The 22,895-nt window shown below is 36.7% G+C and overlaps 1 protein-coding gene across 9 annotated transcripts; it reads right to left on the bottom strand.

The window, feature by feature from the left end:
* Positions 1–922: 922 nt before the first annotated feature.
* Positions 923–21,732, bottom strand: STAU1 (staufen double-stranded RNA binding protein 1; the record flags this gene model as incomplete). Of its 9 annotated transcripts, none has more annotated exons than XM_082007275.1 (15): positions 923–1,010; positions 1,522–1,569; positions 1,669–1,754; positions 3,268–3,390; positions 4,140–4,455; positions 6,485–6,561; positions 7,416–7,562; positions 8,412–8,555; positions 9,125–9,337; positions 10,687–10,785; positions 16,017–16,182; positions 16,917–17,055; positions 18,427–18,583; positions 20,583–20,707; positions 21,540–21,732. In XM_082007275.1, the coding sequence occupies 15 exons, from the start codon at positions 21,730–21,732 to the stop codon at positions 923–925; spliced, it is 2,121 nt and encodes a 706-aa protein (XP_081863401.1). The 9 variants fall into 9 exon arrangements, with proteins under 9 accessions (XP_081863401.1, XP_081863400.1, XP_081863404.1 ...); XM_082007274.1 differs by having other exon boundaries at positions 9,125–9,355; XM_082007278.1 differs by lacking the exon at positions 10,687–10,785.
* Positions 21,733–22,895: the final 1,163 nt, after the last annotated feature.

Genomic DNA, 22,895 nt, shown 5'->3' on the forward strand with positions numbered 1-22,895 from the left:
GAATAAATTAACCAAAAAAATTTAGTATTACCATTTATTGGTGACAAACACTACGTTTTACTTACATTCCATGGGGAGAAAAAATTCCAGCGTAAACAATGAACTGAAGCAGTACTTAACTTGCAAGGCTATCGTGCTTTACCTGGACCATATGCAAAAAACTTTATTGCGCACAGTTCAGTGCGCAATAACACAACATCAAAAGCAACACAGTTTATATATAAACATAGGTAATTTTTTTCAGCCCTACATGGAGATGTAATTAAACAGTATAAAGCACTCAAGGAAAATCAATCTGCGGTTTTATATGCACTACATTGAGATCATATCCTGTAATGTAGTGAGCTGTGTGCCATCTATACACACAATCCTTAAAACATAGATCAGAGATCATTTAAAGTCATGTTGCATTCAAGTTCCCCTACCCCCCACTCAAGAAAACTAGAAATTAACCAAAAATGATCAAAGTTTAAAATTCCTAAAGTGTTTTAATTCATTCAACCGTTGGATAATTAAGCTAGGTTTGCAAAAATATTGGACTTCTTAAAATGGTGGGCACACAATTTGTTTCCAGTGAAACTTTGCTATTTCAATAAAAACAAAATAACCACATACATGGATATGATCTTCCCAAGTTAGTTCACAGATAACATGTCAGTCTCAGAAGACAAAGTTTCTAAACTGTGCTATTGTTCTAGATACAATTAAGAAACTTTTAAATGAAAAATTTATAGTGTCATTTCAATCAAAACAACATAATGAAACTAAAAATTTATCACTTTGAAGAAAAAGCAACAGTTATGATTTAGACACTACAGTAGGTTGTAAAGACTGTAGCACTCTAAAACAGTTAGGTTACATTAATAGGAAGCATTTGATTTTCTCTGGTGCTTTCAGGTTTGTGTCCAGTCAAAAGCCTTTTTTAGGCAGTGCTGTCCAGTGTTTGTCCCAAAGTGTTTGAGTTAGCCGGTTTGAGAAGAGGGTCACTTTCCATTTCTTGTTTCACACATCTACAAATGAGAAAACACCTGTTACTTAGGAGATAAAACACCATTTCCAGGAATAAGATGCTTCTGAATCGGATACAAAGAATTTGAGGTGCATAACAGAACTGAGGTGCATAAAACAATTTGTTTCCATATAACTGACCTCCATTTTTAATCAATTAGCACTTTGTTATTGCACCATTTTGACAGCTTATTATCTAAAAGCTAAACTTTGGCCCCCCGCCCTGTCAAAGGGAGTAATTTGCAACCGCTCCATGCTTCTGCTGAAAGCAAGCTATGAAACCTATACATTGTTTACATTTTACATATAGAAGATTTCTAGAAAGAGTGGAGCAGCTGTTAACACTTAAACACACTGAAAAGTCACTCTTTACAAATATATGTAAACAAATAGTTTAAGCAGAGGGATCGCAGTCAGATTGCTCTGTATCACAGCCATTACATTTTATCCACTTGCCTGCTTAGTAATTTGCATTCGAGATACAAAAATTACAAGCTTGAACATAAAACCTACCCTCTTATCCTTCTGAAGAAGGAAACAGCCCTTGGCATTTTAACTTTGCTGGTAAAGAAAAAGCCCCTCACAACTTATTTGTTTATAGAGCATCATAGGGTTAGAGGTTTCCATTAACGCAAGGGAAAGTCAATGGGTCACACTCACACAGACATTGGTCCATTTCCTGTTCTTGGCATCTCTGTGGTTTGTTGGTCCAACTCAGACAGCAACTTTAAAATATTCAATGCAGCCTGAAGAAAACAGAGAGCGTTCAGCAATTCAACCCGAGTCCATGTCATTAATTTAGTGAAAGCAGGACTGGGACTCACTTAATTTAGAAATTTTCTAAGTTTCTAATAACTGCAATGTATTTTTTAAGATGCGTAATAATGGTGTAAAAAAATGCAATGGTGTAGAATTTCATCTTGCTACATGAAACAATGGAATGGTGCTGTGGATAGGGGATTCACATTGCATTTGTTTTAGCAATGGGGGAAAATTAATTCATCAGCACTATTAATATCAAGGAAAAAGACACTAAATTAGTAATGGCTCAAACTGTACGGAGCTTAAGACAAAGGACATTAAAATACACAGAACCAAATAGTCCTTTGGAGAAAAAGAAATCAAGTTACACAAGAATCAAAAATACAACACAGACGGGGCACGTGTGACTGTTTAAAAGGGTCAATGTGGCATGGTGAATGCAAAAGTAAGTCGCCTCCTTTGAGAACTGGAAATTTTTTTCAACTTTATTCAGATCAGTTTCAGGTGCACCTTTTCGGAATATCCCTGATTCGTTATGGCACATGCATTAGTGAAAGCCGAGTATCTGAACAGAGGAAGGTTCTCATGTGGGCCCAGCTGCAGTATCCAAGCTCCAAACTGGCTGTCCTTTTCCCTGTCACACCAATTTGTGTGCTTAGTCTTACAGGAGCTCTTTACAGCAGCATGTAACAATGGGTATGAAAATGTCAAAATTCAGTGACAAAATCAAAGAAATTTGTATCAAATTATAGCCATTAGCTTTTACTATAAAAATGAGTAAAATCAGGTTTTCCTAAGGGTATTTACATATGGCATACCATTACTTTAGTCTGCAGTCAGTACTCAAGTCACCACTGGATACCAAAACAACAAACTCTTTTCAAATTGTAGCAGACTGTGTACATATTGCTAACAATATGTAATGTCTTTTATAGACAAAGTCCCTTGCAGTTTACAGGCTAGAAGACTCATTCTTTCACAATGAAGTATTTCAGCTACTGTTAATGAAAGATCTTACTTATAAAGGGAACTTAACAGATTTAGAGTGTCTCCTGCTATCTAATGGTGAATTGTATTTCTTCCATTTTGGATTCCGTTCCAGCAGAAAGTCTGGTAACATGAACCCAAGTATTACAGTTCCCAATGAAATATCAGCCCAGTCTGTTACAGAAAATAAGCCGATATGCTCTTAGGTTTTAAATGTTCCTTTTCATACATTTTCTTTAATATGTGCTCATGCAAATAACAGCAAGATAAAGCAAATGTGTTTCTTGTAGACCCAATTGTGAGCATATATTAAGCATTTTAAAGGTTATTTAGATTAGATTCTGATATTATTAATCAATTATTCCAGCAACCTGTGAAATATGAGACAAAAATTAGCCAGGGAATTCTACAGCATTTAATTCATTGCTCTCCAGCAGTAATATGAAACCTTGGTCTATCTGCTGCATCTCTTAGTTCACTGAAGAGAAAGCATTTCAGCAATATTCATACCATATCGTGGCAAGATTCTACGTCCTTTCCAATTCCATGGCTGATCAGTGGTGGCTGAGAGGAACAGTTTATAAGAGATACAAACTCGTTCTTGTTATTTTTTGGAAAGTCTTTATATTCAACCTGAAGAAAAGAGGAGGATTTAGTTCTTTTCAGTTAACCAAGTACAGGAAATCTATCACAGTTGCTATAGATGATTTGATCATATATGAAGCTGAACCTTACTTTTAATCAGTCAGCCAGTAGAACCATTTATTTTGAAGTATGACCTCACTTGGAATTTTTTTTTAGTAACCGTAAGAGCTTTACAAGCCTTTTGAACAAAAGTGGCTACTTAATAATGGTTGTTGCTGGAACCTTTATTCTGATCACAGCTATCTGCATTTAAAATTTTCCCTATTATACTTTTTAATCCACTGAGCTCCTTTAACATGTTAATATAGGAACTTACATGCAATTCTGATTAAAGGGACCAAACACAAGAAATGTACAGCTTAAAGCAAATGTTAACGAATGAAAGATTATTCAAAAAACCTGAATTCAAATCAGCCAACTTCAAGTTCAGACTATGTTCCTACATTATGACACTTTTCAAAAAATGCCACTTTCAATTTTGTTCTTCCAAGACGTCAGAGTAGCACTGAATTAAGACTGAAGATGCAGTAGAGAAATGCACATTTGAAAACTAAATTTAAAAAGCTGTAAATTTCAGTACATTTCATAGGTAAAATAAAACATTTACATTAATTTCAGCTTAACAAGCAGCCTCAGAATACATCAGTCACCAGCAGAACTAAAAAGCTTTAGAACAAACAACAGGTTGGACCAGTTTGGATAGCTTTGGAAGAAATCTTGCAAAGCTGAACATTTACCTGGATTCCTTGAACGTTGGAAAGGTAGTCCAGCTGCTCAGAGGGCCTAGTAAGTGGTCCATGGGGTACGTGGCCTGATGAGTTGTTATTCTTTAATATGGTCTCAGCAGTAGGAGAAGTACCACCATACAATAGCTCTCTAGCAATCATTGCTGTTACTGTAGCCTTGGCAGGGTTTGGGGCTGCCCTATTGAACTCTTTGGTGTGGTGTCCTTGATTGGCTCCTACAGCTTGTGCAACCTCAGGGACCATGGGAAGAATTCCAGCAGGAAGCTGCTGATGGCTGAGATAAGGCATCCTAAAGTCATCTTCTTTACTACCTGAGAAGAGAGAGGTACATACTAGATGCTAGTTATTTCTATGAGGCCTTCTGCAGGCACATGAAGGCATTATACAGGCATCAAAAGCCACTTTTGAAAAAATAAGTTGTTTCAAATTACTTTTGAAACACTAGTAAACTTAGTGAGCTTGATTCACCTTTGGTGGGTCAGAGATTCAGCATCAGGACAGAGTTTGCTTATTGAATAACTGATTCAGTGCAACACTTATTTCTGCCAAAAGGAGCTCCTTTACCTCTGGGAGGTTAGTCAAGCTTACAGACACCTCACACAGCTGCAACCACATTCTAGATACATCTTTTAGTTTAAATGATTAAATAAAAAAATTCTGAAACTATAGGAGCAATAATGGCCAGAGCTACTGTTAGATATTGTGAAGACAGCGACAGATAGTCCACAAAGTTTAAAATGTATATTGTGAAAAAGTAAACAGGTAGGTGAGGTTAAATGTGATGTTAGCATAGTATGAAGAAGCAAGAATGACTATTTACAGCAAATATCCAACCACAATTGATAGCAATTTATTGACATTATGGCATAAGTTAGATTTAAGAGGGATAAGAACAGCTTTTTATGGGGAACTCGCATACACAGAACCGCAGAGGTAAATTACAGAGGTGTGCTCAAGTAAGCTGGGGAAGACTGTGCCACTGAAATAAACAGAGGAGTCAGTATTATGGCAGAATAAACAAATAGAGTTCAGCAGGACTGAGCTGTTTCAAGTCTATGGATGAAAGCCAAAGTTTGCAGATGGAAGAAAGCAGTGATGGCAAAGTTTGAGTAAGAAGTCAGGAAGTTTACCTAAGATCATATGGATGCAGTGAAACGTTACTAAAGTCCAAGTCAATCCCAACTATTTACAATTTCAACAACAAAATTAAGCATATAAAGCACCTGAAACATACTATCCAGAACAGAAATATGTTGTGATAGACAAACTTTCCATAATGACTCCTCCCAACAGTTTACATTAGAGAAAGCCAATGCCTGTATACTTGGTGGCCAGGTTTAGTCAGTTCTTTTTTTGTTCCAGCCAGTGATCTGTGGATCTGACCACTGTAACCATCAGCTGTCTGAAATAAATGCAGGCACAGTTCCTTGCTGTCATTAGAGACCAAGCACAGATGAGGAGGTTGTTCTGTACTGCAAGGCCATTCCTTCCATCTCCAACTCTGCTTTCAGAAGACCAATTTCAGTTAGTACTGACACCCTGTCTCATCTTCATCCCAGGAACAGTATTGACCATACTGCAGTTATTCCCTCAAGATCGGTAAGGTGATATCGCCAAACACCACAGATAACTCTGCTTCGACAAATTTTTCATCACCCTCCCACTGCTACTCTGCCTCATGCTTAGAGTGGCCTTTCTGGGGCAGTCTTACAACCTGCAACCATTCTTCCAAATCTAGGCGGCTATTCCTAGGTGGCGGAAACCCCAACCCTTTTCCCAGAGAATCTGCTCCCATCCTCATTTGGACCCTATACCAGAGAAATGTTTTGCTGAGCCAGAGGCTGATGTCTCCTCCTCCCCTTACCTTTTCCCCCACAGAAATTGCCCCCACTTCACTCCTTCTGTTGGTTGAAGGAGCCTGGTCCCTGGATCAGAACCAACATTCATTCTTGTCCTAGAAAGCCCTAAACACAGATTAAAGCCTGTCCCAAGATCCCTCAGATGGAGGTAAGAAGCCCAGACACTGCAGGTAGCAGCAGCTACACCTCCACTAACTGTTTGACTGACCCATTAGCACACGGGTGCTTTTGGCTCAGCCATCTACTCCCTTCCCCAAGCAGATGGCCAAGCTAGCTGAATACTGTATGACCTGGGAGGAAGAAGCTCTTTGGGATTTGAACAAAACCTTCCCAAAGGGTAGATTTAGTTTGCAAGCCAGCAGTTGCGCACCTCTGCTCAGTAGTGTGTTAAATGACACTACTGAAGGGGCTGAGAAATGTACCTCACATACACACACACACTTGCCAACATGGCCATGCTTCTTTCAGTAAGGTTACTTACTAGTTGAAGTCTCTTCAGAGCCCGGCTCAAAGAAGGTTACTTTTCTTCCATCACCTGGTTTCTTCACTGGTGTCTTAAAAATAAAAGGAAAAAAGCCAAACACACAATATGCCTTTAAAACTCCCCCCCTTCCCCCCAAGTTTTAAAGTTTCCGAGATGTAGGTCATCTGACTAGTCAAAATTTTACTGAGCAATTTATTTTTCAAATACATCAATTATTAGAGCTACCAATAAGAGACAAGTTTAGTGATTCTTTTTCACTGAATGGCTGAAACTGTCTACACACCAGTGAAGTTATATTAAGAACACAGATATTGAGAACTAGATACCATAGTAAAGCCAGTTAAAATAACATTAGCTATTGGTATTGCTGAGGACAACATATTGGGCACAAATGAACATACACATGAAAAGGAGAAAACTAAAACCAGACTTGCTATTTTAACTCCCTGGTAACATCTGCTGAATCACCAGGAGAATTTCTTTCCAGAAAGAAAAGGGCTTTCCAGAAAACACCAGGGCTCTTTCCCTGCTAAGGGACCCACCAAAGAAAAAGACTTGTAACAAACTTTCGACTGCAGTTGGTGATAAGGCTGTGTAAAACTATTGTTACCATGAAGTCCTATAACCAACATGTCTGCAAGTTTCTAAGACCTATATGTCAATTATCACAGATTCTGAGCCATTCTATAAAAATGAAATAAATTCATTTGGCCTTCTGATGAGACTTTGATTTACTTGCAAAATTTAACCCTTAATGTATCCAAAATGCACTATTTTTAGAGAACAGCCACCTCAATACAACTGCTTCCTGGCTAGGACAGAAAGCATGAACTACTATACTGTTACTGCCTTGCAAAGCTGCTATTGTTTCAACTCAACTTTCACTGTAGTATTAAGCAACGGTTGATTCTTAAAGACTCTTACCTTCTCTTCTGTCTTTAGTGCTGGCTTTGGAGGTTGAGGTTGAGGGACTTTGAAACCTAAAAGTTCCAACATATTTTCAGCTGCATTGCGTTTAGCAACTTTTTTGTTCGTGCCCATTCCTTCAGCTGTGTGTACGCCAACTTTCACCTGGACAAAAGAGGATGAAAAAACAAATCAATTCTTAAACAGTAGTGTAAGGATTCACTTATCAGCGATCTGTCTCTCGAGCATGCCATGAATCACAAAATAGTTAAAGTGATCATTATTCTAACCAAGTTGTCATTTATTATCAATGATCATTGGCCTCCAAGCACAAAAAACCCCAACAGAAGTCACACAAAGAACTGTATTTGACCATCTCACCTTGGCAACAGCCTAAATGCTCAAAACTGGTATCTCAGCAGATATAAATTTTCCAAGCTGAAATTACAGGTTTAGCAGATTTACTAGTGTAATGGAAAGAAAGCAACTAACTTTCCTGTCTTGGCCAGGACAGGAGAAAGGTCTGGAGAATACACTTAATTATTAGAAGCTAGTAGATACTCAGTATGAAACATACTACTATGCTATTGGGATTTGCAATGCAGAGTACAGAAAGTGCTGCAGTCTAAAGCAACACACACTCAGGGAACGGGGAAATGAAGGATACCCAGATTTGTGTTAATAAACCCTACATTACAAAACATAAGCCGCTCAGTATCTCTTAACAGAATGTTAATATTCCTGTTAATTAAAACATTATACAGTTACAACATAGACTTCCGGTGACCTATGCAATTTTTTTTTTTAAGCCTGATTCAGATCACTTTTCTTGAACCTTTATCTTCCTTGAATGTAGCCCACTAGATATTGTCTCAATAGATTTCATGGAAATTTGGCCGTAATCCCATTAACTTTGTATATCATCATGACAACCAGATTACCATAAACCAAAAAAAAAAAAAAAAAAAAGACATCACAGCTATGCAACTAGATTTCTCAAATTAACATACAAACCTGCATAACAAACTCCCTGCGCCTTGGAAGACCACGTTCTGTGATGAGCATGTACTCTGGTTCCTTCTCTTTCTTGGCCTGCTGTATCTGGGCAAGTCTGCTAATGGGATTCATTCCTTGACCATATTCTGGACTTGTTTGCAGCTATGTAGAAGAATGTTTAGGAAATAAGCCAAAATTTGTGAGTATTTCTTTTAATAGACAAAATGCAGCGTGCCACTGAATTAATTCATCTCTAGAATTGAAAAACACTTGAAATAAAAGTTGCTTAATGAAACACTGTCACAGCCAAAGAGAAACGCTCAATCTATTTGGCTCTGCTGTCACATCTTACCACATATAACCTACCACTCGTAATAGTTTTACAAGTTCTAATCCTGCTATACTAGGAGGAATAGGCTTGCAGGAGAATTTGCAGAAGCAAAATCATGCTAAACCCAAAGCTGTAAAGTCTAAGGCTTGAGAGTCAGAGCTTTATTTTTATGTGCCACTCATTCTTTTGTAATGTTTCTCTTTCATCCTGAATTTACTGATAACTGTTGTAAAAGTGGTGTCAGAACCCCATTGAGAGTGGGAGCAAAATATCATTTCCTTTGTAGTGCCAGACTACTGATAAACGTTGAACAGTTGAAGGGTGTTTATAATTAAGTCAGAAAGAGCTCTCATCTGATGATTACTTGTAACAGTCAGATTCCAATCTGTTTTTCTCTTACCTTCACTATTGATTTTGTTTTCTTTTTGATTCGTGGCTTCATTTTCTCAACAGTAGGAAGGGGTGGCAATTTCTTCAGTTCTTCTAGGACTGCTATTGCAGCATTTTTCTTTGAAATCTTCTTACTCTTTCCTTCACCTTCACCCATGAATTCTCCAACTGACACCTTGGTTACAAAGCTCTTCATATGGGGAGGACCACTTTCCTTGGTCACCTGTTTCAGAGGGAAAAACTGAGTGAAAGCGTGATAAACACTTATTAAAAATGGTAGGGCAGATTGTTTATAGCAAACTTCTCAAGAACTATGGATAAAGAGATTTGATTCTCATACAATCCAGAAAGTAGAGATGTAAATCATACCCACTCTAATAACATAACCCCACCCAAATAAACATACACTTTAAAAAGATCAGATGCAGCAAGCAGTAAACAGTATTTACACTAAGCCATTAACGCGTCATATTTAATTTACTGATCGACTCTTTCGATACTAAAATATGACTGTTCTATTTCATCAGTGTGTACTTCCACACAGCTAACATCACCTCATTAAATACATCATGTTACAGTAATAGAACATTACAGAGAAAGCAATTCTTTAGGATCTAACATTTTAGTTGAGAAATCAAGAATTCTGGAGACATCTAAGAGATAGCTGCCTACTACAGATTTAGTCTTTTAACTCCATTCATAACATATCATACTTCAAAAATATCCATAAAGTCAAAAAATAAGAATGAATTAAGAACTTCCACCCACAACTGGCTTTCTGTGACAGTATATTTTTACCAGTGATGCTCAAGCTAATCTGCAATAATTGAAAGCTTCATGTAAAGTTTCACAGAGCAGTTTTAGAAGCAATTTAGTTACACACAATTGCATTTTCTTACTCTAATAATTCAGATAGTTGACTTAAATGTTACTCTGCCAGCTCACGAAAGCAGCATGATAAATTAACATTTTAGTGAAACAGAGATGCTCCTATGGAAGCTATTGATTTAAGATAACTAAAATGATCAAGGAGGGGCAAAGAGGCAGCAAGCAGCCAGGCCAAAGGGAAAGGAAAGCAAGATGCACATGAGGTCACCTCATGGCAAGAAAAGAAACCTATTTGTCAGATTCTGCAACTCGCGGGTAGTCCACATCAGTGCTTAATTAAGCAAATACTTCCATAAATGTCTTTCAGAGTGAGCTATACTCTTGCCTCAACTCTGCACTTCAATGTTCTAACCATTAATGAGGGGTTGTGTTTTGTTTCGTCACTATAATACTGATTTTTCAAAAAGCTTGGAAAAAAAGATTGCACAGACAACCACAGCGTAGCTGTTCACTCATGTAATGATTTTAGTGCATGAATTTGTGAACAGGTGGATTTTTCTTTTTTCTTCACTTTACCAGATAAACTCAGAGACAATCAGGGTGACTGTCACAGGTAAAAGTGTATTCACAACTAACAAGACATGTTAAAAGTCAGTTGTTTGGGTTATCTAGAAGAGACTCAACTTAATGTGTACCCTTAATATTCTAATAAAGACAGATCTAGAGCTTGTAAAATAAACATACCTCAAAATTCACAGGCAAGTTCCTTTTAAGTGCAATCTCAAAAACTTGGCTTATTTCAGATTTATTGAGATTTTCATCATCTGGTTCTTTTCCGTTAACCTAAAAGAAGCATACTCTATTTAAAATAAAGATCCTATTAAATTGAATTTTATCCATCCAACCAGTTTACTGAACTCTCAAAATTTATAGTAGTCTAACCTTTACTGCCATTTTACGTGAATGTGTAGAAATGCAGCACACATACTACAGAACTGAAACTTAAGAAGCCCATTTAAGGTGTATGTGTAAAAGCTAGCAAACCTTCATATTTTCATGTGCTCGTTACAGGAAAGAACAAGTGGAATAAGGGCCAATAGGTTTAAAAATCTATTTATAGAAAAACAAACTGAAGTGTTAAATGAGCTGATTCCCAAATGGAAGTACCTTTATGAAATACAATTTTCATACACTGATTGGACATTTGTACCAAAAGCACTAAGACAGTATCAGGTAAGAGAAAGGGCAGGAAAAATAAAGATTCTGAGAATGGGACCAATGTGAATAAAGGACGGCTACTTAGACCCTGGCATAGTCCTCTCTTTTAACATGCTCCTTTGCAAGTGCTTCATCTACAGATTTTTTTCCTCATCTGAAGAACATACTATCAGGAACTTGCCTTAAATTGAATGGTGTACATCTCTCAGAACTTACACCTGCTAGGGGGACAGCAGTGCCAGGTGAAGCTTACCTACAGGCACTTCTATGTATCTCCAGGTAAAATTTTGATTGTGATTCCAAAAATGTCCTCACTGATGTTGGGATCAACATGAACTAAGAGGCATGGTAACAGCAACAGAGAGATTTTTAAGACTAAGTGTCCAGCACTGATATTGGAAAGATTATGATAAAGACGAACAGCAACAATTTCACCAATTATATCATGCTACACCACAATACTAGTTATGCAACCAGGTAACAAAAATGATTTAAATATTTTATTGGGGCAGCAGAAATATGCTAGAGAGCTCTCGTCGATTAAAACTAGTTTTGATGGCAGCAAGCATCCCCAATGTCTGTTACTAACAAGTTAGATTAAAACGTGAAGGAAATTTTTTTCCACCACTTAAAACAGCCTCTTCCCTTCTCAGAAAAAAATATTAGTAAAATTAATCTGTGGTTTTCATTCCTCCCACTGTCCCATCAGATTTCACACTGTTCTTATGGGTTGGCCTTGTATTTCAGGTTCAAGTTGCAAACATTTCAGAAGAACACATCTAGGCCAACATCCTGTTACAGTAACATCTGATATATTTCTGATCCCACTACTACGTCCAGTCTCCAACCTCTACGTGGAAGTGTACACAGAGCAATCTTCAGGTTTGCAAAAACTGAAACCACACGATGGCACCACTCCCATAGGGGCAAGGTAGATGCACTGTGCATTAGACTGCATGAGAAACGTAGAGGCAACACCTACACTAGAGGAACCATACTATACCTCAGCAGAAGGCACAACGCAGGTAAAAATTGGCAAAACCAAGATTGAATACAGGAGTCAAAAGTCTTGATCATCATATTCTAAAACCTATTTCAAATGCAATTGGTAAGTTCAAAAGCAATAGCATCATATACCCAGAAAAAATATTTGAACTACTAAGGTCTTATTTTATTACAGTCTAGGTGTTACAGCAAGTTTACTACCAGCATCTCTAGGAATGATCTGTCATTACCCTTACTATCAAAACATTAGCACAATCACTTTTATTACAAATATTTTTCCTGGCCTTGTAATTTCAGATATATTCTAGTTTTTCAAATTCCGACATTCTTCCTTGCAAAGGTGACCAGGACTTTTCTTTATTGGATTAGATTTTTCCCATTTAATATCCTTTCAAATAAATAGCATGGAACTATTTGCTATATTACAGTGTATATTCTTGACATACTCCAAGTCTGTTCATATGGTGTAAAACACAAGTACTTTTCTTCAATACCTTTATCTAAAAAGAGTAAATTAATAGCAAAATAACAATTAGCAGACCATAGCTATTTTACCAATTATACCACCTCTACTTGAGTTCTGGATCAGTTTATTTTATAAATAAAAAATAATCATACACACATGCTCTCCCTCTTCCTCTTTCTGTGCATACTTCAAGGCAGATGATTTATAAAGTCTGCTTTTAAAGCAGTTTCCATTCCTCTATGGAATCTATGCCTCTAAATCAGAATGAGACCACGAATATAAGCGTTTACCACTCTTAGCTCCCATCAAATTGTTCAAATCCTTCTCTAACAAGTGAAAAAAAGTCATAAAAGGAAATAAAAGTGACAGATTAAAAAACTCCCAAGCAAATTGCAAAAGTAATTAATTTAAGAGGGATTCGCCCTTTTCTAGGAACTTTTTCAACATGCACTTCCTCAGAGACTGCTTATAAGCAAATTATGAAAACCAGTGGAGTTGCTGATTAGAGCTACATTGATTTCAACATAGCTATCAGTCTGACTATTTTCTTCCATGTTAAAGGTATAAAGAGCAGCTGATATTTACCAAGTAAGTTGGCAAAAAACATAGAAGCAATTCTGATTTTAACATTCTCAGGCAAAAGTTAGAATTTCTGTCTAAGAATTGTGCCAGAAAGCATAGCTTTCTATGTTTTCTAAGCTTTACATCAATGCTTCATCATGCCTGTCTTTGAATATGCAAAGTAACCCCATACTGCAACTTTGTCAGTGTCTTAAGTCCGGTCAGACTAGTTTAGGTTGGAAGGGTCCTTTGGAGGTCTTCTACTACAGCCTCCCACTCAAAGCAGAGCAGGCTTTAAAATTAAATTGGGTTGTTCAGGCAGGGCTTTGTCCAGTTGAGAGCTAACATTATCAATTTTTTTTCCTGACGCTTGTTTCTAGATGTGCAGTCTGAGAAGGTGTGGGAAACGGACATTCTTATCCTTAAAGTCTAATCATTTCATTAAATGATTTCTTCTGAAGCAATGAATATTTTCTAATTTAAAAATACATACGTAAAATCCCGTCAATACGAAAATTTGTAAAATAAAATTTTAAAAAATTACAAAAGTACCCTCTTCCGCGAAAATACAAGGAGTTCAACCTTAAGCATATTCTGTTTATACACACACACACAAATGGGATACACCAAACTAACTACATTTAACAGGAAAATTACTGGCAGCATCAAATGACAGGTAGGAAGTATTGGGATTCTGTCTGCTCGTGAAATCTAAATTTGCCTCCATTGTACAGACACGCATTATAATCGCATCTCTTATGATCTTACACTACCATATCCTTTAAGGACCTTGCCTCACTTAATGGTAGAATCTTCTTTATTTTATCTTCATCTTGTCTAGTGCATAACGCTGTTACAAAAACAGCAATTCCCTCATTCCTAAAACTGCAATATTTCAAAGTCACAAATATTAATGAACTTAGCATTTAAGTACCAAACTTTAAATTAATATCCTGTTTATCCAAGTACTTATCATAAGAGTAGTCTCTGTTGAAAGGATTGCTCTCCTTAAGTATAGCTGCATTTCTTACTGTTCATTTTGTAGACGAGTCAAACAAATAGAAAAATAAAATGACAAATGCTTGTTTCCCATGAAAGTTTAAATGACTTGCCCAGCACATGTATAGCAGGGTCAAGACAGCATTCACCTCCCAGCAAGCTTGCAACTGTTTTATTCCCTTCTTGCAATCTCTCGCATCATTCACAGTAGTATTTGCCTTATCATGTCCTTAAAAAAAAAAAAAGGACAGGCTCTGTAGGTTTACTTCCTTTACCTCTCGATTTATATCCCTTACACTGAATGAAGCATCCTATAAAAAAGGATATGTGCTCACGTAAAGACAATTGTAGTGTTTGTTCTGAAGACCTCACATTACTCAACTTCAAACACAACTCTACAAATATTCAGAAAGTCACTTGTACAGAAACATTTCTAAAAAAGTGAAAAGAATTCAGTTTTATGCGATCCTGTTATTTTCTGCAAAGTTGGACTCCTTGGGTCCAGTACATAGAACTTTGCTACCCGAGGTGGAAAAATGGCTGATGACAACAGGTCATCTTTTACGAGGGTGAGTGCGAAGAAGAGGATATTATGCATCACTGACACAGAACGAGAGCACTGAGGAATCTGGGGTTCCCCTGCACTGAAGGGTAACATCCCCCTCAGGCTTGACCTCTCCTGTGTGAACACCTCTAGTTTGTCCCTGACCATGCTCTGCCTATCACCAGTTCTAGATTTCAGTGCAGAACTCATCTCTACTCTTTCAGCTTCCCACCATCGCTCTCTTCTCCCCAATAGCATTTGTAATCCCTTGACTCTTAGTAGCCTCCATCATTCAATAATTTACATTCCTCCAGGAGAACTTTCTGTTACCTGAACCACTACCATCAGTGCCAACTAAGCCTCTTCACTGAACCGTCAGATCCAGTGTTTTTGCCTAATTATCTGGGCAATGCTCTCTCCCACAAATACATCTGGAAGTTTTAACATGTAACATTTAACATGGCAGCACGGAGTACATCAATAGATCTCTTGCTCTTAGTTCTAACATCAAGCCCTCATAACTCACACAGGTATAATAAGCCCATATAAAGGAAAGACTAAATACACTCTTTGTATTAAGTCTTCGGCCAAAGCAGTCAGCCAACACATACAGAGAGGGTGCATGCAGTCAACCAGCCTCAGAAGCTGTAACTAACTCGTGTGCACACAATGAGACCTTCTGTCTAAAGCAACTTAACAAATAAGCATGAAAAAAACCAGTAACAGGGTCTTGGAATGGAAAGTGCTGGACAGCCATAAATACACAGAGGGATAACAATTTTCTTCTTATATTCATATCAAAATGTGTGTATGAGTTTACTACTTCCATGAACTTCCTCCTCTTCTACAACTTCATGGTTCTTTCCAAAATAATGTAGGAATTTTGCCCAGGAAGCAAACCCACATCTGATTTCTATGTTTCCCATACTGGAATGCAAGCACACCATTTACATGCTTCTTCAGAAGTTTGTATATGATCTGTACCTGTTAAGATATTAGTTCCTATCTATGCTTCCAGTGATCATATCTGACAGAGGTCTATAGCATTGCTGTGGAAAAATATGACAGCAAAAGAATTAATAACTTCATTTGGGAAAACTCTAGTTCCACAGAAATTTATGGTTTTAAATCCAAGTGTTTCTATTGACACAAGCAGGCCAACACTACTACACAGAATTAAATTCCACAACTGTCATCTTCCTCTCAATAAGGAAAAAATCTACAACAATATCTCAGTTTATCTTAGCAATTTATGCTTACAACACTAAGATTAATTCCCACCTCTGGTTTCTCAGGCAAGGGCTCATTCTGCAGAACTTTCAGTGCTTTAGCAGCTGCATCATGCTTAGCAGCTTGTCTTGTTCTTCCTTTCCCATGAAACTGCTGCCCTCCAATTGAAAGCTCAACTTGATAAAGTAAGGGTCCAACGGGAAATGGGTAAAAGTACCTGCAAAGAGAGAGATTTAAATAAGCAAATAGTTTGGCCAACAAAGTAAGTAGAAACAGAAATCATACCTGGATCAATCTCTTGGACATCAGTAACCACGACCCAGCACTGAAGTGCTGGTGCCGAGCGGCTATTACAAAGCCAATTTTTGATTTAAAGTCTAAAAGATTTTAGGGAGAGACCTTTGAAAGAGAGTATCAACATCTCTTGTTTTACAATATGAACATTTCTAACCAACTAGAACACAGAACGAGAACAAAACTATGCTTTTATAGACTTAGCAGTCCAGTAAGTATTGAATTCTTAATTCTTACGCCCATATAAAATTCTTCAAAATGAAGCTTTAATTTAAATAGCTTTAGAAAAAGCATCAAACTTTTCTTCACTTTCGCTTTTACACAGTAAGGAAATGAAGGAAATATTTAGTTATTCACTTCGTGAAGCTGGATATATCCAAATGCCCTCAAAAACACTTCATGATTTGGTTCAGTCCCCTTTTGCCTTCCCTTCCCCTCCCCCACAAAGAAAAAAAACTCTTAAATAAGAAAAATTACAGGTATTGATGAGGTGCACTTATCAAAACCTTTTGCCTTATAGCTGGTTACACTTCAAGCTGAATATCCCTTTAAGGGACACTGTATTTTTATCTAATTTTCAGAAGATAGCATCATGATGATGAGAGTGGAAGTTCAAAGATACGAGAGTGCAAGACCAAAAAATTAAACAATACATACCGTGGAGGATAAGTACCACCTCTCATAGTATAGTTGTAAGTGGATCTCATCCCTGTATAAGGATCGATAGGTTTGTACATAGGTTTCTTTCCCAACTTCATGCAAAGTGCATTTAACTCCACTGTGGGGGTTACACTGTCTAAATAAAAAGGAATATAAAGAGGGTTGTCCAACTGTCACAAGGAACTAAAACAATCTAAACTCTTACGTCATCCCAAAGCAGGGGAAAAATGAGCTCAAGTTTTGCCATATGCAGTATCTTAAATGAATGAATTCCGAAAAGCAATGCTAACGAACACAAAGAAAATAAATATTTTATTAATTAATATTAATTAATATGATGCATATTAAATTATTAGCCTAGTACAGTTCTGACAAATTCTGTTACAAAAAAGTGAATTTGCTGGCTGCTTTTTTTTTTTTTCCATTTTGCTTTAAACTTGTGAAGCTACCTATTTATTTTTACAGCATATCTAACAATGTGGTCCACAGAACAGAAATTTCTCTTCCCCAAAAAATGCTTTTAAATCATCTTAACAGACATGCTACATACCTTCCGTGTCTGTTGTTTACTGAGAATGAATGATCAAATGCTTCTCTTTGTACTCAATGACCTAAGGAAGGGTTTTTATTACTCTTCGCTTTCAAATTGCAACTGGTCCTTGCAAAAGGAAGGTATACTGCTACTGAGGGCTATAAACATTTCTCTCAATGCAGGTATCATACAGATGAAGAATTGACTCCCTGTCACGTAAACGGTATTTTTTCAATCACAGGCCTCACGGACTCAAAAATCAGTGTGTAGTCCAGTACAGCAGTGTTTTGTTATAAAGCAATTGTCAAAAGAAAATGAAATTATGAAACAGATTCACAGACAAAATAAGTAATTGCTAGCTTCTAATATTTTCACCGTTGACTGTACAAAGCATTTCTAAAGAAAGAATTTAGGCGATGTCAGAATACAACTGGCAAAAAAAAGGTAAGTTTTAACCTTTGCCAAACATACTAATGCTATCCTGATAGCCTTGAATTCAAGGGACTAAGAGTAAATGCAAAACAATCACACATGCAGCTGAGATGTGAAGCTAGTTCATACTTAATTTTACATTTTAAGCATTTCTTAAAAGCTATCTTAGTAGAAGTTCCCTAAACATAGCGAACTATACCTTAAATGCTTTTATACAAATCTATTTCTCTTTAAAGAAGTAGAAATGATGCAAATTCCGAAGTTGTGATCCAATCCCTCAAGACAAATTTAACAGTTTTGGGTTTGGGGGTTTGTTTTTTTGGTTTGGTTTTTGTTTGTTTGTTTAATTAAATTTTACCATATAACCTACAACAATCAAAGATTAAATCAAGATGATGTTCCCACAAAACCTGACAATTGCTATTGTTACATATGCAGAATCACTGTTTTTTTGCATCCTTATGCAACTTTAAAATACATACCATGACCAGAAAGGTGTATTCTATATATATTTTTTTTTAATGTGTGTGTTGTGGCATATACCTGGATTCTTGCCTTCACTACGAGATGGACGAGCCATAGGCTTAGGGAACTTTGTCCCTTCCAAAGCTTTGGCGGCTGCCGCATGTTGAGCTTTTTTAATACTAGTTCCTTCAGCTTCCCAGTGTTGGTCCCCAAGAGTCAGTTGCACTGTAAACACCTCAAAAATAAAAAAACATTAATTTTATTACGAGCTGCTTCAGCAGCATTTATTAGACCCTCTTACACAAAAAAATGACTCTTTTAGTGATGCAAAAGTTGAGAATATGGTAATCAAAGCTTTCCTCAACTACCACGTCATCTCCAGATTTTCAACACATTGGCCTTGGATAGGATTTCCCTGATTACTGAACCAAGAATTTCACAATAATTGTAGCTAGCGACTATCCTGCATACTGCATGAGATCATAGAGGTTAAAAAACAAAAGACACAATGTGTATAGAGGTGACAGCTACATGGATAACTGATCTGCCAACATTAGTCTGAACAGCAGCCTTGAAATTCAGACTTCTTTATTCCACATAACTCAATTCTTGCTTTAATACTGTGCGGACTTTTTAATTATATTTTTTCAGCAGTTTAAAGAAAGGTAACTTCACATGGCACCGTAAAAGCTCCTACATGCCCACAGGTGAGCACAAGCCTATTTGATTATTGAGCAAAGTTCTGTGGCACTTCTTAAGTATGTGGGATAAGGAAGGGTATATATTGCCCTAAATTTTCACAAATTAATCAGACAACAGCAAGCCAAGGTCTCCCTGGTAATTAAATGAAGTTTAATTTCAATCAGAATGAAAACACAAATAAACAGATGCTCTGAATGTTATTCCAATACTTTTTGTAAATGCAAACCTTGCCTCCTTTGCACATTGCGGCTGCCATTACACATATTTTGAACAAAAGATTTTAGTTCTAAATATTATTCAGTTCCAAGGCAATTAATCTAACATATTACAAACACTATTCCAGGAAACACCTTAAGGAGACGATGTCAGATTAAACAGACAGATCCCAGGCTGATTTTCCTTCCTCGGTTCTCATACAATAGAGATCTTCACTGAGGATTAAAAAGTTCAATAATGCTAAAACTCCCTTCTTCAGTGTTCTTTGAAGTAACACAAACTGCTTGTATAATTGCTGTACTCCTGAAAAACTCTCTCTCTGCATACTAACAGAACACCAGAGGAGTTGTATATTATGGAGATTTTGACACATTGTGAAAGATATGCCTTGATATGGCATGCACCCCACACGCTGCTCTGCCCTAGGCATTCTTGTATTCCCACTGTGAAGAACGAAAGATTCTTTCGCTAAAGTAACTGTTCCAGAACAGATGAATGTTCAGTGCTGTTCAATCACACTGTACTTCAGGTATTAAAGAACATATACCAAGATTCTTGTTTTGCAAATACTGGGCAATTAGGATAGAAAGATTCATTTTATTTACAGCTAAAACGGAGCAACAGCAAAGCAACATTCGGTTATGATGTGCACAAGAGAGAACAACTCTTAAAAGTAGTAGAACTTATTCCGGGCATATGAACAAATATAGATTTGTCAACTTGCCAACTACATAGACACAAAAGCACTACAATTCCTTATGTAGCATTGCTCCTAAAGAAAGATAATTGCCATAAATCTTCCTGCATCTCATGGGATAATTTGGACTAAGAAAGTATTTTCATCTTTTAGAACTGGTGGGCTTAATCTCAAAATATTAAAATGCACCACAGGAAGAACATAGAAAATTTGCAGAACAGGCAAAATATAGAACAAAAGCTTAACATCATACGATTGTTTAAAGACCAACCATATTTAATACAAAAAAATTTATCAACAAGTGCAAGGGACAAACCTTGCTTTATTAAATGAAAGTGAAAGCCAAGCATCTCATAGTGGTGCTAACATAAATAGCTCTTCAAAAAAAGCAAGTAGTTTTAGGTAACAGGTAAGTTCAACCTTTATGTACTTCAGGAAACTAACTTTTTAGTACAGATGTAACAGCTTCATGTTTCCCTATCCTCGGTACTTTGGTGAGTTTCCCATTCCTCTCTATTATTCTGTATTGTCTTGCACCAAAAGCATATACTTTGCCTTTACACTTATGAAAGTGAAAGAGCATGAAAAACAGCAATGAGAAACTTATATGAATATTTACCTTAGAATGAGCTGGACCTTGCTCACTCAAAAGCTTATACTCAGGCTGAATCTTGTTGAAACGGGCTAACTCATTCACAAGACACATTGGGGTTTTCTCTTTGGGGTTTGCCATGTTTGAAGGAGCTGAAAGATTACATAAAATCAGATAAATGAACAGGTAGCTATGAACTCTACTACAATTCTTAATTAAAAAAAATAATATCATTGGCTTAGCATTTAGTTGTCTGCAATACACCACTTCTCAGAAGAGATTTGCTGGGATAGACAGCTCTGCTCATTAGCCGAACTAGCAACACTACTGAACTTTGGGATTTCCAAGCAATGTGCATGCCTAAAAAACAGCATCATTAAATTTAATGTTTTAATGCAAGCCAAAAGTATGAAGGTAGGGGACTCCTGCATTTAGCTTGCATCTTATGTAGTACATTTCAAGAAGCAAATCTGCTAAGTATTCATTATGATCACCTGCTTTGAATATTTTCAAAGCGCCAGCTAATTTATTTTTCCTTCTCCTGTTTTTCTCTATTATCTATTTTTTATTTATAGTCTTTTATTCGCTCTATTATATTTTATTAGCACAATATATTTATCATTAAACTGGACATAAAAGAACTAAAGATAATAGATCTAAACAAACTATTTCAAACACCACATTTTTTATATTTAAAACAAGCTACTTGCGGAAAAGATGGATATCAGCGTTTTAAAAATTCAATGTTATACAATTTTAAATATTCTTTACTATTACAAATGTTTCAACTAGTTATTGGAACTTTGTGGAAAAGTATGTTTCTATCTGTCTCAGGTTTCACTCGATATGGAGAAAGCATTACAAGCTACTCTAATTTGATAAATATTACTTTTAAAGTATTTGTAGGTGCAAGACATGAAGAATGTATCATGCCAAACTATAAACACTAAAAATATATACACATTAACAGACACTCAATCTTACCTGCAGCTGCATTTGTGGATGTAACTGATGCAGAGGGCAAAGCAGAGTTTTGGATAGGTCTACCTGCATTTTCAGAGGGCAAAGAACTAGTAGTAGAAGGAATACTCAAAGGCTGTGAAAGAGATGGGTTTTTATTCAATATTTGGGTCCCTGCAAGGGCAGCAGAAGGATTCTGAATTTGAACTTGAGACATGTTCACTTCCAACCAGAGCAAATTACTGTAGGTAAACAGCTTTGAATGCAGGCAAAGTCAGTGTGATGAAGCCAAATTGCTGACCTAAAATGTAAAGATGAAAAAAAATTATACGAAATATTTAGCATTCTATAACTAACAATCTGTTGAAACTACTCCTCCATCAGTAAAAAGGGGAAAAGGGGAAAAAGTGTTCAATCAAGCATCCACTGCTTCCATTTTGTATGCAACAAGTCACTTATGCATCAAATTTTAACAGCGTTATTTCAATCTATATGCCCTATCACTTTGGTTTCACAGTTCCTTCATTTATAAAAGAGAACTAGTATAGAAGCTTTATTTATGCTCGTTCATTTAAGATAACTATCCATCTGCTTTCCCCATCACTGTATCAACTTACAAAGCAAATCCAGTTACTGAAACTGATAGCCATTGCTTATATACTAAACAAAGAGCAAATTTCCTGAACAGATGACATTTCATGCATTCTACCATTTGAAGTTAAAGTTTTTAACTTGGAAGGGCAAGCAATAAATGCAGTCTTTACAAAACAACTATTTAGAGCATGCATCCTTTATTATAATCATGTATTTTTTCCCCCCAGGATCACCCAGAAGAATGTCTAGCCATTTATGAGGGGAACATAACTGGTGTCCTGCAGAAAATGCCGAAGTAGCTATGACCGAGAAAAACAAAGGTGTCTTGTTCATAAACTCTGTAAGCTATGTGCGTTTTGAAGGTTACTTCTATTTAAGTCAGAACGTGTCTCAGTCACAGTTCAAGCATGAATTTAGAGTTATTTGGCCTTGCAACCCTGTAAACAAGTGTTGGAAGTGCTCATACGCATCTACGTTCATTTAAGAAAAACACCTCCAAGCGATGAACTTGCACCAGTCAATGTGAGGTATTGCGATAGGTCTTTCCTCCACCGACAAATTAGTATTAGATTTCTCTTACGCATGGATGCAACATTATCTTCATGCTTAGACCGTTAAACCTAAATATACACTAACAGGTTGCCCGTTTGAAGGCTATCATTGCTGCCAGAGCTCAAATGCCCATATCCGCTTACGATCCACATATCCATTTATTTATTAAAAATAAACTTTCCAGCCAAGTAAATACATTTTAACACACAAAGGCACACATATGCTCACACACAC

Source organism: Phaethon aethereus, assembly GCF_964289735.1.
Source record: "Phaethon aethereus genome assembly, chromosome: 16".
Classification (NCBI taxonomy): Eukaryota; Metazoa; Chordata; class Aves; order Phaethontiformes; family Phaethontidae; genus Phaethon; species Phaethon aethereus.